The sequence below is a fragment of the Misgurnus anguillicaudatus genome, chromosome 11, assembly GCF_027580225.2.
Source record: "Misgurnus anguillicaudatus chromosome 11, ASM2758022v2, whole genome shotgun sequence".
NCBI lineage: Eukaryota > Metazoa > Chordata > Actinopteri > Cypriniformes > Cobitidae > Misgurnus > Misgurnus anguillicaudatus.
Genome location: NC_073347.2, coordinates 14,414,750 through 14,427,430, shown reverse-complemented (window position 1 = coordinate 14,427,430; position 12,681 = coordinate 14,414,750). Strand labels below are relative to the sequence as shown.

The 12,681-nt window shown below is 39.2% G+C and overlaps 1 protein-coding gene across 1 annotated transcript in view; it reads left to right on the top strand.

Moving 5' to 3' along the window:
- Positions 1 to 12,681, top strand: part of eif2ak3 (eukaryotic translation initiation factor 2-alpha kinase 3) — a 38,770-nt gene that overhangs the window by 15,655 nt on the left and 10,434 nt on the right. The window contains exons 3-8 of the mRNA XM_055170065.2: positions 8,983 to 9,177; positions 10,457 to 10,587; positions 10,842 to 11,136; positions 11,215 to 11,380; positions 11,816 to 11,956; positions 12,045 to 12,167. Coding sequence (XP_055026040.2) covers positions 8,983 to 9,177; positions 10,457 to 10,587; positions 10,842 to 11,136; positions 11,215 to 11,380; positions 11,816 to 11,956; positions 12,045 to 12,167 — 1,051 coding nt within the window. The remainder of the gene's footprint in view (positions 1 to 8,982; positions 9,178 to 10,456; positions 10,588 to 10,841; positions 11,137 to 11,214; positions 11,381 to 11,815; positions 11,957 to 12,044; positions 12,168 to 12,681) is intronic.

Genomic DNA, 12,681 nt, shown 5'->3' with positions numbered 1-12,681 from the left:
TAACAGTGGATTTGATCTATATATATTTTTATTAGGGGTCAAGCCCAGAATGGGCGAAGACCCCTATTGTATCTGTTAGTTTTCTTCTTCATTAGGGGTCAAGCCCCGAAGGGGCGAAGACCCCTATTGTATTTGTTAGTTTTCTTATTATTATTAGTTATTCTTCTTCTTCTTCTTCCGCCATTGCGGTCTATGGCAGCCCATAGAACCGTACGTAGGAAAGTTATGAAATTTGGCACACTGATAAAGGACAGTCCAATGTGTCTCCATAGCAAATTTGGAGTCTCTATATCTAACCCGCTAGCGCCACCAACAGTCCAAAGTTGCACTTATGTTTTTACTTATAACTTCTGATCCGTAAGTCCTATAAGCTAAATTCTTGCTTCCTCTGATTCCTTGGCTCAAGACGATTTGATTGGACCCTATGACGTCATTTTCCGTCATGAAAATTTTCCGCCATTTTGAATTATTCGTAAAACCTACTTTTGCGAACTCGTCCTAGAGCTTTTGCCCGATTGCCACGAAAATCAGTATGCAGCATCTATAGACACTTAAGGCAAAAAGTTATTAAAAGAATTTTGATAAACCAATCCTTTGTCGTATGGCGCATCAGCAAATTTTACATAGAGTGCAAAAAAACAGGTTTTTGTCTGTATCTTCGCCAAACTTAAGCCTATTGACACAACACTTGGTACTTGTGATGCCAGTCAGGAACTGAGGGTGCATGCACAGTTTCGTCGCAGCGCCACCTAGTGGCCACACAAATGTTTTATACGCCTATAACTTTGGCTGCGATTGACGTATTTTCATGTGACTTGTTTCTTTGGAGTTCTGAATCGTTGCCGAGTCCAACGATACCAAACATGCCAGAATTCGCCTTACAGTTAACCCTGCGCAGCAAAATAGAGCTTAAAAAACACGCGTGAATATCTCCGCGAGCGTTTTCCCGATCGACTCGAAAACACCATAGGAAGAAACTAACCTTACCTTCTGAACAAAAAGTTCTATTGGCAATATATTAAAATTTCCATCAGAAATGGCCGAAATTTGCGAAAAAAGGAAAATTACCTTTAAATTTTGTGTTTTTTACACATGAATGGTTATAACTCCGCAACGAAATTGAATTTTTTCACCAGATTTGATACGCTGATGTATGAGCACATTCTGAGGCCACACAATAAAATTGGTATGCCTGCACCATTAGGTGGCCCTATAATTGAACAAAATCTTTCATATCAAGCAAGCCCTGTGGTCATACAACTATTTTATTGCTAAACTAAAGTGTATAGACATAAAACTAGCTAGATGTAACATAATTATGACCTGAGGTTGCATGCACAATTTTGTCATTGCGCCACCTACTGGTTTTGAATTAGAATATGATATTTTTGCCTAAAACTACTGCAACAACACATCTAAAACCATGAGTTATCATGGATTATTCCTTTCATGGCTTTGACTATAATCACTGGTGGTAGCCAATTCACTCCCTAGCATCCATTGAGAATACCTTATCAACCGTTTTTGCAAAAGCTATATCTCTGCATCAGAACATCGTAGAGACACGGCGATGGTCTCTTTTGACTAATTAAACTTGTTGTAACATGATGTGACCCATGTTTTGCCACTGCAAACACCACTCACATGTCCTTCAGTGCTCTAATGTTCCATGATTGTCAATAACAGAAGGACGATTGCAGTAGACAAGAACTTAGATTATTTTTGTTGGTAACTTTTTTGTTTTTTCATCTAAAATTATTAGGTTTACCTAAGTTCTTCAATCTGCTTATCCGATCTCAATTTTACATCCTTTTGTGCCCTTTTCGGCTTGACCCCGGCATTGCTGCTTGCAGCTATATTTAGGGGTCAAGCCCCGAAGGGGCGAAGACCCCTATTGTATTTGTTAGTTTTCTTATTAGGGGTCAAGCCCCGAAGGGGCGAAGACCCCTATTGTATTTGTTAGTTTTCTTATTAGGGGTCAAGCCCCGAAGGGGCGAAGACCCCTATTGTATTTGTTAGTTTTCTTATTAGGGGTCAAGCCCTGAAGGGGCGAAGACCCCTATTGTATTTGTTAGTTTTCTTATTATAATAATTAGGGGTCAAGCCCCGAAGGGGCGTAGAACCCTATTGTTATTGTTAGTTTTCTTATTATTATTATTATTATTTTTCTTCCTCGTTCTTCCGCCGAAAGTCAATGGCAGCCCATAGAACCGTACATAGGAAAGTTATGAAATTTGGCACACATGTAGAGGACAGTCTCAGAAGTTACTATAGCAACTTTGGTGTGTCTGACTCAAACCCTCTAGCGCCACCAACAGTCCAAAAATCCACTTATGTTCATGCTCATAACTTCTGACCCATGAGTCCTAGAAACTAAATTCTTGTTTCCTCTAAATCCTTGGCTGATGATGATTCAAATGCACACATTAATGTCATTTGTGTCATGCACATCTTTCCGCCATTTTGAATTTTCCGTAAAACCTACTTTTTCGAACTCCTCTTAGAGCGTTTGTCCGATTTGCATGTCCTTTGGTATCTAGCATCTAGAGACACCCCTGACAAAAAGTTATCAAAAGCTTTTTGATAGACCAATGCGTTCTCGTATACCGTGACAACATATACGGCGGCGAGCACGCCAAAACGGACGTGAGGCCGTATCTTCGCAACACTTTGGTGTATCGACACGAAACTTGGTATATGTCATTACAGTCTTGACCTGAGGGTGCCTGCAACGTTTCGTCACAGCGCCACCTAGTGGTCACGAGATTCAAAAAATGCTTATTTTCGCTTATAACTACTTCAAACTTGAGTCTAAAATCATGAAGGTGGTCTTGTTTGATTCCTTGAGGCATGCCGAGTCAAACGATACCAAACCGTTTTCGATCGGCCATTTTGGGTGTCCGCCATTTTGAATTTTCTCATTAAGTTCAGTATTTCACAAACAGAATGGCGTATCGCTACGAAATTTGGCATGGTTCATCAGTGACATGTTCTGAGCACACCTATAAATCTTTAGGACGGCGCCACCTAGTGGTCAGGATATGTAAAAAAAAATGTTTAAATCTTTATATCATTTGATTAAATTGCCACTATGACAAAAGACTTCACTCTATTGATTCCTTGGCTCATGCTGAGTCCGACTGTACCAAATATGTCTGAGTCAAACCTACTTCCTGTCGGCCATTTTGAATTATATTGAACACCTACTTTTTCGAACTCCTCCTAGAGCGCTTGTGTGATTGGCTTGATTTTTGGTATGCATCATCTAGAGACACTCTAGACAAAAAGTTATCAAAAGATTTTCTGTAGACCTATCCGTTGTCGTATAACGCATCAAAGAATGCGAGTTCGAGCACGCCAAAATGTGTTTGAGCCTGTATCTTCGCAAAACTTTTGCGTATTGATATGAGACTTGGTATATGTCATTACAGTGATGACCTGAGGGTGCACGTACCATTTCGTCACACTGCCCCCTACTGGTCACGAGATATAAAAAATGTGTATTTTTGTTTATAACTACTGCAAATTTGAATGTAAAATTATGAGACTAGTCTTGTTAGATTTTGTGAGGCATGGCGAGTCAAACGATACCAAATGGTTTTTGGTCGGCCATTTTGTGTGTCAGCCATTTTGAATTTTTCTTTAAGTTCAAGTATTTCAGAAACGCAATTGCGTATTGTTATGAAACTTGGTATGGTTCATCAGCAACATGTTCTGGGAGGACTTGTAAACTTTCCGGTGCCCCCTAGTGGTCAAGAGATTTGAAGCTATATCTCTGCATCTCTTTATCGTATTTACACCAAATTTGGTGGGTTTCATCACAATCAAGACCTGAGTCACAATTTATTTTTTGGTCAGTGCCCCCTAGTGGTCAAGTCATTTAAGGCTATATCTCCGTATCGCTTTATCGTATTTACACTAAATTTGGTATGTGTCATCACAGTCATGACCTGAGGCACCATCTATTCTTTCGGCACAGTGCCACCTAGTGGTCTCAAGATACTAAAAATAGCTATTTTTTTCCTAAAACTAATGCAAACTTAGATATTAAATCATGACAGTCATCACGTATGAATCAATTTTGCCATGTTTGGCTTGACCCCGGTATCGCTGCTTGCAGCTATATTCTTTATTATTCTTCCTGTCACCTTGCGGTCTATGGCAGCCCATAGAACCATACGTAGGAAAGTTATGAAATTTGGCACACTGACAGAGGACAGTCCAAATAATATCCATAGCAATTTTGGAGTCTCTATCTCAAACCCGCTAGCACCACCATCAGTCCAAAGTTGCACTTACGTTTTTGCTTATAACTTCTGATCCGTACGTCCTAGAAACGAAATTCTTGTTTCCTCTGATTCCTTGGCTCAAGCCGATTCGATTAGACCCTATGACGTCATTTTCCGTCATGAAAATGTTTCCGCCATTTTGAATTATTCGTAAAACCTACTTTTGCGAACTCGTCCTAGAGTTTGTACCCGATTGCCACGAAAATTGGTATGTAGCATCTAGAGACCCTCACGGCAAAAAGTTATTAAAAGAATTTTGATAAACCAATCCGTTGTCGTATGGCGCGTCAACAAATTTTACGTAGAGCGCAAAAAAACAGATTTTAGGCTGTATCTTTGCCAAACTTAGACCTATTGACACAAAACTTAGTACGTGATATGCCAGTCAAGAACTGAGGGTGCATGCACAGTTTCGTTGCAGCGCCACCTAGTGGCCAGACGAATGTATTATACGCCTATAACTTTGGCTGTGAATGACGTATTTTCACGGGACTTCTTTCCTTGGAGTTTTGAATAGTTGCCGAGTCCAACGATACCAAATATGCCAGGATTCGTCTTACGGTTAGCCCTGTGCATCAAAATAGCGCTTAAAAAACATGCGCGAATATCTCCGCGAGCATTATTCCGATCGACTCAAAAACACCATAGGAAGAAACTAACCTTACCTTCTGAACAAAAAGTTCTATTGGCGTTATATTAAAATTTTCATCAGAAATGGCCGAAAATAGCAAAAAACGAAAAATTACCTTCAAATTTTGTGTTTTTTACACATAAATGGTTGTAATTTCGTAACGAAAAACTATTTTTTCACCAGATTTGATACGCTGATGCATGAGCACATTCTGAGGCTACACAAAAAAAATTGTATGCTTGCACCACTAGATGGCCTTATAATTGAACAAAACCTTTGATATCAAGCCAGCCCTATGGTCATACAACTGTTTCTCACTAAACTAAAGTGTATAGTCATTAAACTAGCTAGATGTAACATAATCATGACCTGATGTTGCATGCACAATTTTGTCATTGCGCCATCTACTGGTTTTGGCTTGACCCCGGTATCGCTGCTTGCAGCTATATTTTTATAGTATGTGTGTTACCTAGAATAAACCCATGACCTTTTGTGCTGCTAACACAAAACTCTACCAATTAATCTACATGAGCCTTCCAAATACAAAACACCATTTAAACACCTTAAAAGTCGTCCAGATTCACTTGCGTCCATGTTGCGTTATCACCGATGCGCATACAAAGTATGAAAACACAATGCGACTCACATAATTGTTTGTTTTTCATTATCTTGGCATTAATATGTACAGCAGAGGAAGCAACAGCTGCGCAAATGTGGATCGCAATGCCAGTTCATCAGTTGACCACGGAAAGATAATGCAACTTTTTTTTCGCTCAAAAAAATTAATTTGTATTACCGGTCCATCCCATTTGCAGTTATTGTACTGCCACTCATGGTAATCTCGCATTGTGAAAACTATAATAAAAACGGTTAATAAATAAATCGCTAGCGCAGGTTACTTTACTTCCTGGATGAGTGCGCATCCGAGTACGAGCTTCTTTTAGGTTTACGCGAATTGAGCCACAGTCCCAGGGTAGACAAACTCAGACCTCTTCGTACAGGTAGTCTCGGTTTCGGTTTCTGATGCTAGAGGTCTTCTTGGGTCCATAGAAATGTGCCCGACCCAAAATGACCTGAATTACTTCTTGTGCATAAATCTTTATTTTAAAGAAAGGCCCAACTCGTGACAAACTCGACGATTAGACCCGAGTCTCACCCGTCCTAGTGCCAATTTTCTTTTACCCGACTGGACCCAAATGTAAACGGCACCGACGTGTGTGCAGTCTGCAGTCACGCATGGCATGCACCAGTCAGACAGAAAGAGACCCCGGTGGCCTCACAACCAATTTGGCCCGCTGTTCCATTTATTTTCATTTTATCTGAGGATGACACCAAGGTTACGACTACAGTGTACATTCAAAATTGATTGACAGGTCTGGTTCAACAAAAATTAACCTACCGTCAGCCTCACAATGTCACAAGCGCTCTTGGCAAACAGAGGGTGGGGTGTTTGGAAAAGGATTTGATGCACACATGTGGACCCGTGAAGACCTCGACCTGACACACAACCTGAAAACTGTGTAAAAACCACCTTAATGTGAATCGATATTCTGTAGAACCAATGTAATTGGTGGCTGTCCTTAAAGGGGCCATGACATGAAAATCTGACTTTTTCTATGTTTAAGTGCTATAACTGGGTTCCCAGGGCTTCTATCAACCTCGAAAATGTGAAAAAGATCAACCCAGTAACTTAGTTTTGGTAAACCATTCTCTGCAATTACGTGAAAAATTAGGTAATTGAAATTTGGCTCTCATTATGATGTCATAAGCAGATCTTATTATAATAATACCGCCCCTTAATCTGCACTATCCAACCATGGCACAGCCATTTAGTGCAGAGAGAGAGAGAGAAAAAATTATTCACAGCACAACTGAGGTTTAGTTGTAACAAACCAATATCATTGCAATCATTGTTTGAATTTCATCAGCTCATTTACATTTTTAAGGATACACCCAAAACGGCACATTTAAGCTTGCACCTACAATGTGTCAATTTTAACATGTTATAATAAATTATCTATATGGTATTTTGAGCTAAAACTTCACATGTGTCCTCTCGGGACAGCAAAGATTTATTTGACATCTTAAAAAATTCTTGTGACATGGCCCCTTTAAAAATCCAGAGTTCGGTATCTAAGCCTGATTAGAATTTATTTCCGGTGAAGGATCTTTTTCACTTTTTTTCTCATATTTTAATCATGCTTGCATATGCCCAAATATAGCATAAGCTTTGAACATCATTCATGTTATAGGTGTCTCATCTGACATCTTCGAAAACCAAACTGGCTTGATGGGCCATGTTTGAATATAGATGAATGACATTCACCAGCTATGAAGGAGGGAAAGATTTTCAATGAATATTGTAGCATTTTTTACTTCTACAGAAATTGGGACTTTGATTTGACAAGTCATGCCCATCAGGTCACAAAGCATATATCAAAACATCCACCTCGGGGTGTGTTCGATAGAATGCATAAGGAGCGGTCAACACTAGATTTGCCATTGAAGTCCAAACACACCATTGGCAAGCAAAATATCCCCAGGTCAGAGAGTGCACTTCAATACCGGGCTGCCTGCCAGGTCCTTTTCCTTCACTGACATCTACTGCATGAGAAAATAGATTTGGGCCATGTGTCCGAAGCCAATGGCTTTTTAACAGCGCTTTAAATGTGTTTTATTAAAAGAGCAGACTAGACTTTGGATAAAGGTGAAATGACCCTCTTCATAAAACACCTTTTACTTTACAAGTTGTATTTAGGATAGTTTAAAAATGGACCAAGTCATAATGGCCCTGTTAAAACATCATATGATGGGCAGATGTTATTTGATAGCAATAATAATTTATATTTATTATCGCCATGGTATAAAAACAAAAGATCTATGAAATTAAGAACAAAGTACTTGTATTAAAACAAATCCTTATAACTATTAATTAATCATTTAGTTTAATTTACTACACCCCCAGTAAATGCTTTGGTTGCATAGTTGCATTTTAATAGATCATTCGTTGTGTAGCTGACAGTGTTGATTTTCAGAAGTGCTCTGTTACAGCTAATGGCATTAATGAAGTACTGCAGCGGCTATGGAAGTCTGCGTGCTCTCTTTCAATTGATTGGCTGTAATTGTTCATTGATTTAAGTTGTAGACAGGCCTAGCATGATTGAGGTCTAACCCAACAGCAGGAGATTCCATAGAGCTGGAGATCAGACAAATAGATCACATGACGGATTAACGCAACGTATCACAGTGCACTGAGTCATCGATGCAGTAAACACACAGACCCTCTTTTAAACCTCTTATCCTCAGTAACACTGCATTCCACCCAGACATGATTGACATATGAGCTAATCTCTTAATTTCTCAGCCAATCACAGCAACTGTTTTCTTTTTCCAGGTGCTATCGTTCCCATAGTGTGTTGGGTTTCTATTGGTCAATACCAGGTGTCAAGGTTAGATTAAGAACAGCAGGAAGTTAGTGATCTCATCTCCTCCCTCTGTATGCTAAGGTGTGTGCGTGTATGTGTGAGAGTGTGTTTGAGATGAGATCATTTTTTGGATTAGGGTCAGTGGTTATGTAATGGCCTTGTTTTCTGTTTGTAATTGAAAGTGCTTGTGGTTATTCTTTTAAGAGCTTGGGACCATTTGCGCATGTTTATTCTTTATGGACTTGTGTAACTCTTCAGGCAACAGTAAACCGACTGCCAAATGTTAATAGCGCACAGTGTGATAATGCCTATACCAATAAGACCACACACACTCAAAGCTGATTGGTCAAAGTTTTAGTGTAGTCTGTCCCCTTGTCTCTATCCATCACTGTTTGCTTATTGTACCAACTGTGTTGTTGATGAGATAAAAGGTGAATTATTATATGATGAAACGACAAAAAGCACTGTGTCGTGTTGAAGCACATGCCGCTTTAGCTGTCTGTAGTTTTTTTCTTTTCTGATATCCGCAAAGATGAAAAACTCTGTGTCAGATATCAAATTCATGAAAGTGTTTGAGTTTCATTGATGTTTGCATCAGGTACTGAGCATAAAAAGCCAATTTTTTTCTGCTTTTCAGATTTTTGGGAATAAGATGTTTATTCCATCTTTGGATGGAGCGTTGTTCCAGTGGAACAGGGACAGGGAGAGTATGGAGGCTGTCCCTTTCAGCGTCGAGTCCCTGTTGGACTCCTCGTTTCGCATTGGAGAAGATACTGTGCTGGTGGGTGGCAAGTCCCTCACCACGTACGGCCTGGGCGCATACAGTGGCAAGGTAACTCAAAAAATAGAAAAGAGTTGTTTACTCGAAAATATAAAAATCTCTTATCATTTACTCTCCTTTATGGCGTTCCAAAGCCTGTATCCTGTTTTTTTTATTTTAGCCTATTAGTTGTTAATAATTGATAATCTTGACATACCCCAAAGTTTGTGTCTACTCATAATTTTTACACTTATGGACGCAATTGTGTTCAGTTATCCCACACATAAAAACGAATGATATTTTGACATCATTAGCTGCGCTTCCATTAAATTTTAGTGTTATTTTCTAAATGTCGACAAAAAAATTATTGCTAAATTATGTCTTAAGTTATTCGACTAAAACTAATTTTGTTGTCTTGCGATAAGTCATTCCAAAAACTTTTGCAGAGGGAGTGTTTGACTTCATATGCCGCCATGCAGATCGAGATGCAAATGACATCAAAATACAACAAGAGCAAGTTGAAAGCACACAGAGCAGTCGACTCTCGAATCGCTGTGTTTTAATGTCATGCGATTGTCGGTTCAACACACCTCTTCTGTCTTGTCCTCCAACCAAATATAGACCGGTTTATTGGACGCACGTGCGGTGACGCGATACGTAAAGTCAGAATTTTACTTCCGGTTTCAGTTTTTTAATGGTCTGACTAGTTGCTAAACTGAACTCTTGAACAAATACCTCTTCAAAAATTAACAAATGTTTTGGTTTCCTAGGTAATCTACGTGTTGTTTGTTTTGTTTGTTATACAAATAAACTACTTTAAAAGTACTTTGTTGTTGTTATTTATTCTTAGCAGAGTTTACCGGAAGTTACGTGTTGACCACGAAAGCCGCTTGTTTATGTTGTTACTGCTGAAACCGTCTATACCGCGCCATATTTAAAGAATAGTCATGTGTTTTTTACGCATGTCAGGTGACCTGTAAATTCATTGCACTTTTACAATATATTTCTTTTTCTGAAAACAACGTTTTTGTGATATATGGGAGTTTATGCAAAATTGATGCTTTTCCATTGGGTGCATTTTAATTCGCTATTTTAATTTGCGCAATTTGAAGGGTTATGAAAGTGCAGCTACTGACGTTGATGAACCTTTTCGATTCTAGACACTAATAATATAAATTGGGTTTTTATACGACCTTATACGATTCGGGCTGTAGTGCACAAATTGTATGGACTACTTTTATGGTGATGATTTATTTATTTGTCCTTTTTAGAGTTGGAGAGGTGCTACAGTGTCTTTGATTTGTTTTATATAAAAAAATAATGATTGATCTCTCCTTCTCTCTCTCTGTAGTTGAGGTACATCTGTTCAGCGGTGGGCTGTAGTCAATGGGGGGATGAGGAAGGGGAGCCAGAGGACGTTCTGGTACTCCAGAGAACACAGAAAACTGTCAGAGCAGTGAGGCCTCGAAGCGGCTTTGAGAAGTAAGATATACCTGCAGGCTCTTGGCTTCACTCACGCTCTCTTGAGCTCTTCATATGACCTTGTGTTTGATCTTAAATCTGAAATGGTGATAAATTAGATGCAGGGTATGTTAGGTTTTATCAACATTTACAGCTTGGCTGCACCGTATAAAAAAATGATGCTAGAGCAGAAATAGTGTCAGTATCCGACTTAATTCTGAAAGGTGCCCAGCTTTGGAAAGATGCCACATGTTTTCTTTTTCTCTATCTGTTAGATGGAACTTCAGTGTGGGAAACTTTGAGCTGAAATTTGTCCCTGAGATTCAATCCAACCTCAACTTCCTAGAGGGGGAGGCGTCTAACGGGGAGACATGGCGTGAGGTCCGACATGAAGCACAGCGGGTGATCCAAGAGGACACCGATGCACAAACCAAAAATCATGCTAATACACAGCCAAACTCGCACGCTCAGGTAGAAGGTTTAGACCTGGTCATCAAAGTCTCTGTGCCAGATTGGAAAGTCATGGCCTTCAGCACCAAATCAGATGGACAACTGATCTGGGAACATCAGGTAACACAATTTATTATGATGCTAACTCAGATCTTGGATTATTAGATGCATTACTGATCCTCTTTTTTTTCTGTAAAGTTTTGCACACCCATTGCCTCTGCATGGTTGGTTGGAGGGGGCAAAGTGACGCCCATCAGCCTGTTTGATGACACCACCTATACTTCCCAGTCTGAAACTGAGGCTCAGGAAGATGATGACATCATGGAAGAGGCACGCGGGGCCACAGAGTCCAGCGTTTATCTGGGTAACATGCACTTAAAAGTGTTTTTACTTTAGGGGAGCAGGAAATCGATTTATTAACACATTGAAATTTTGGACATATCTACAAAAAGATGATTGTGCAATTTCTTTTTGATGTGGGTATATTATACAGAACACGCTTCCATGTTTTTTTCTCCTTTTTGTTTTTCTGTCAGAGCTGACATGTTATATATGGTTTTCATGAAGAATCTTTTTAAAGACTTTGGCAATGAGCCGCCTTAATTTGCTAAATTCACCCCTTTGCGGTTGCTGAAGAAAATTAGATGCGTCAAGAATAATTTCGGAATGGGATCATTACACTCTGATTTTCAAAAGATTAACATTTCTGTTTTGCATGAATGAATATGTGGGGCAAAGATAGCGAGATGGGTTACATGGAAGTCGTTTATCTAAAATGTGTTTTCTTTCTCTGTAAAAGGGATGTTTCAGGGTCAGTTATACCTTCAGTCGTCTGTCAGGATCTCTGAGAAGTTTCCATCAAACCCCAAAGCTTTACATGGCCGGGGCAGCAACACTGATATGAAACCACCACCTACTGTCAAATGGAAACCCCTCATTCGTAAGTACACTATTTATCATAAATGTTACGTGTGTATTTAAACCCGTTTGGTATTGTATAAAATCTTTTTTTTTTTGTTTCCTCTTAGACTCCCCCTCCCGTACCCCAGTCCTGGTGGGCTCTGAAGAGTTTGATAAGTGTCTGAACAATGATAAATTCTCTCATGAGGAGTACAGTAATGGAGCTCTATCTATTCTTCAGTACCCATATGGTAAGCACAGCAGTACTTAGTGGTGAATAATGCAAATGCACAGAGGTCTATAATACCTAGAGAAAGTTATGTCATTGGCTGGGTAGTGATGGATTGGGTTTAATCAACCATAGTTGGCCTGTTGCACAAAGCAAGTTAAACAAACTTAGTAAGTTGACAAAACAGGGTAATCTGTCTCATGACACTAGTTATCGGTAGTTAACTCTGTCTCTCATCTCAGCTTTAAACTCTGAGTTTATGGACACTTTAATTAAGTTGATTAAGGTATTACAGTACATTTTTATAGTCTGAAAATGAGGATAAAACTGACTGAAAACTCATACCCAGCATATATTATATAATTAGGGATGCATAACGATTAATCGCGATTAGGGCTGTCAAAAGATTAATCGCGATCAGTCGCATCCAAAATAAAAGTTTGTGTTTACATAACATATGGGTGTGTACTGTGTGTAAATATTATGTGTATATAAATACATACACATTCATGTATATATTTAAGAAATATTTGCAT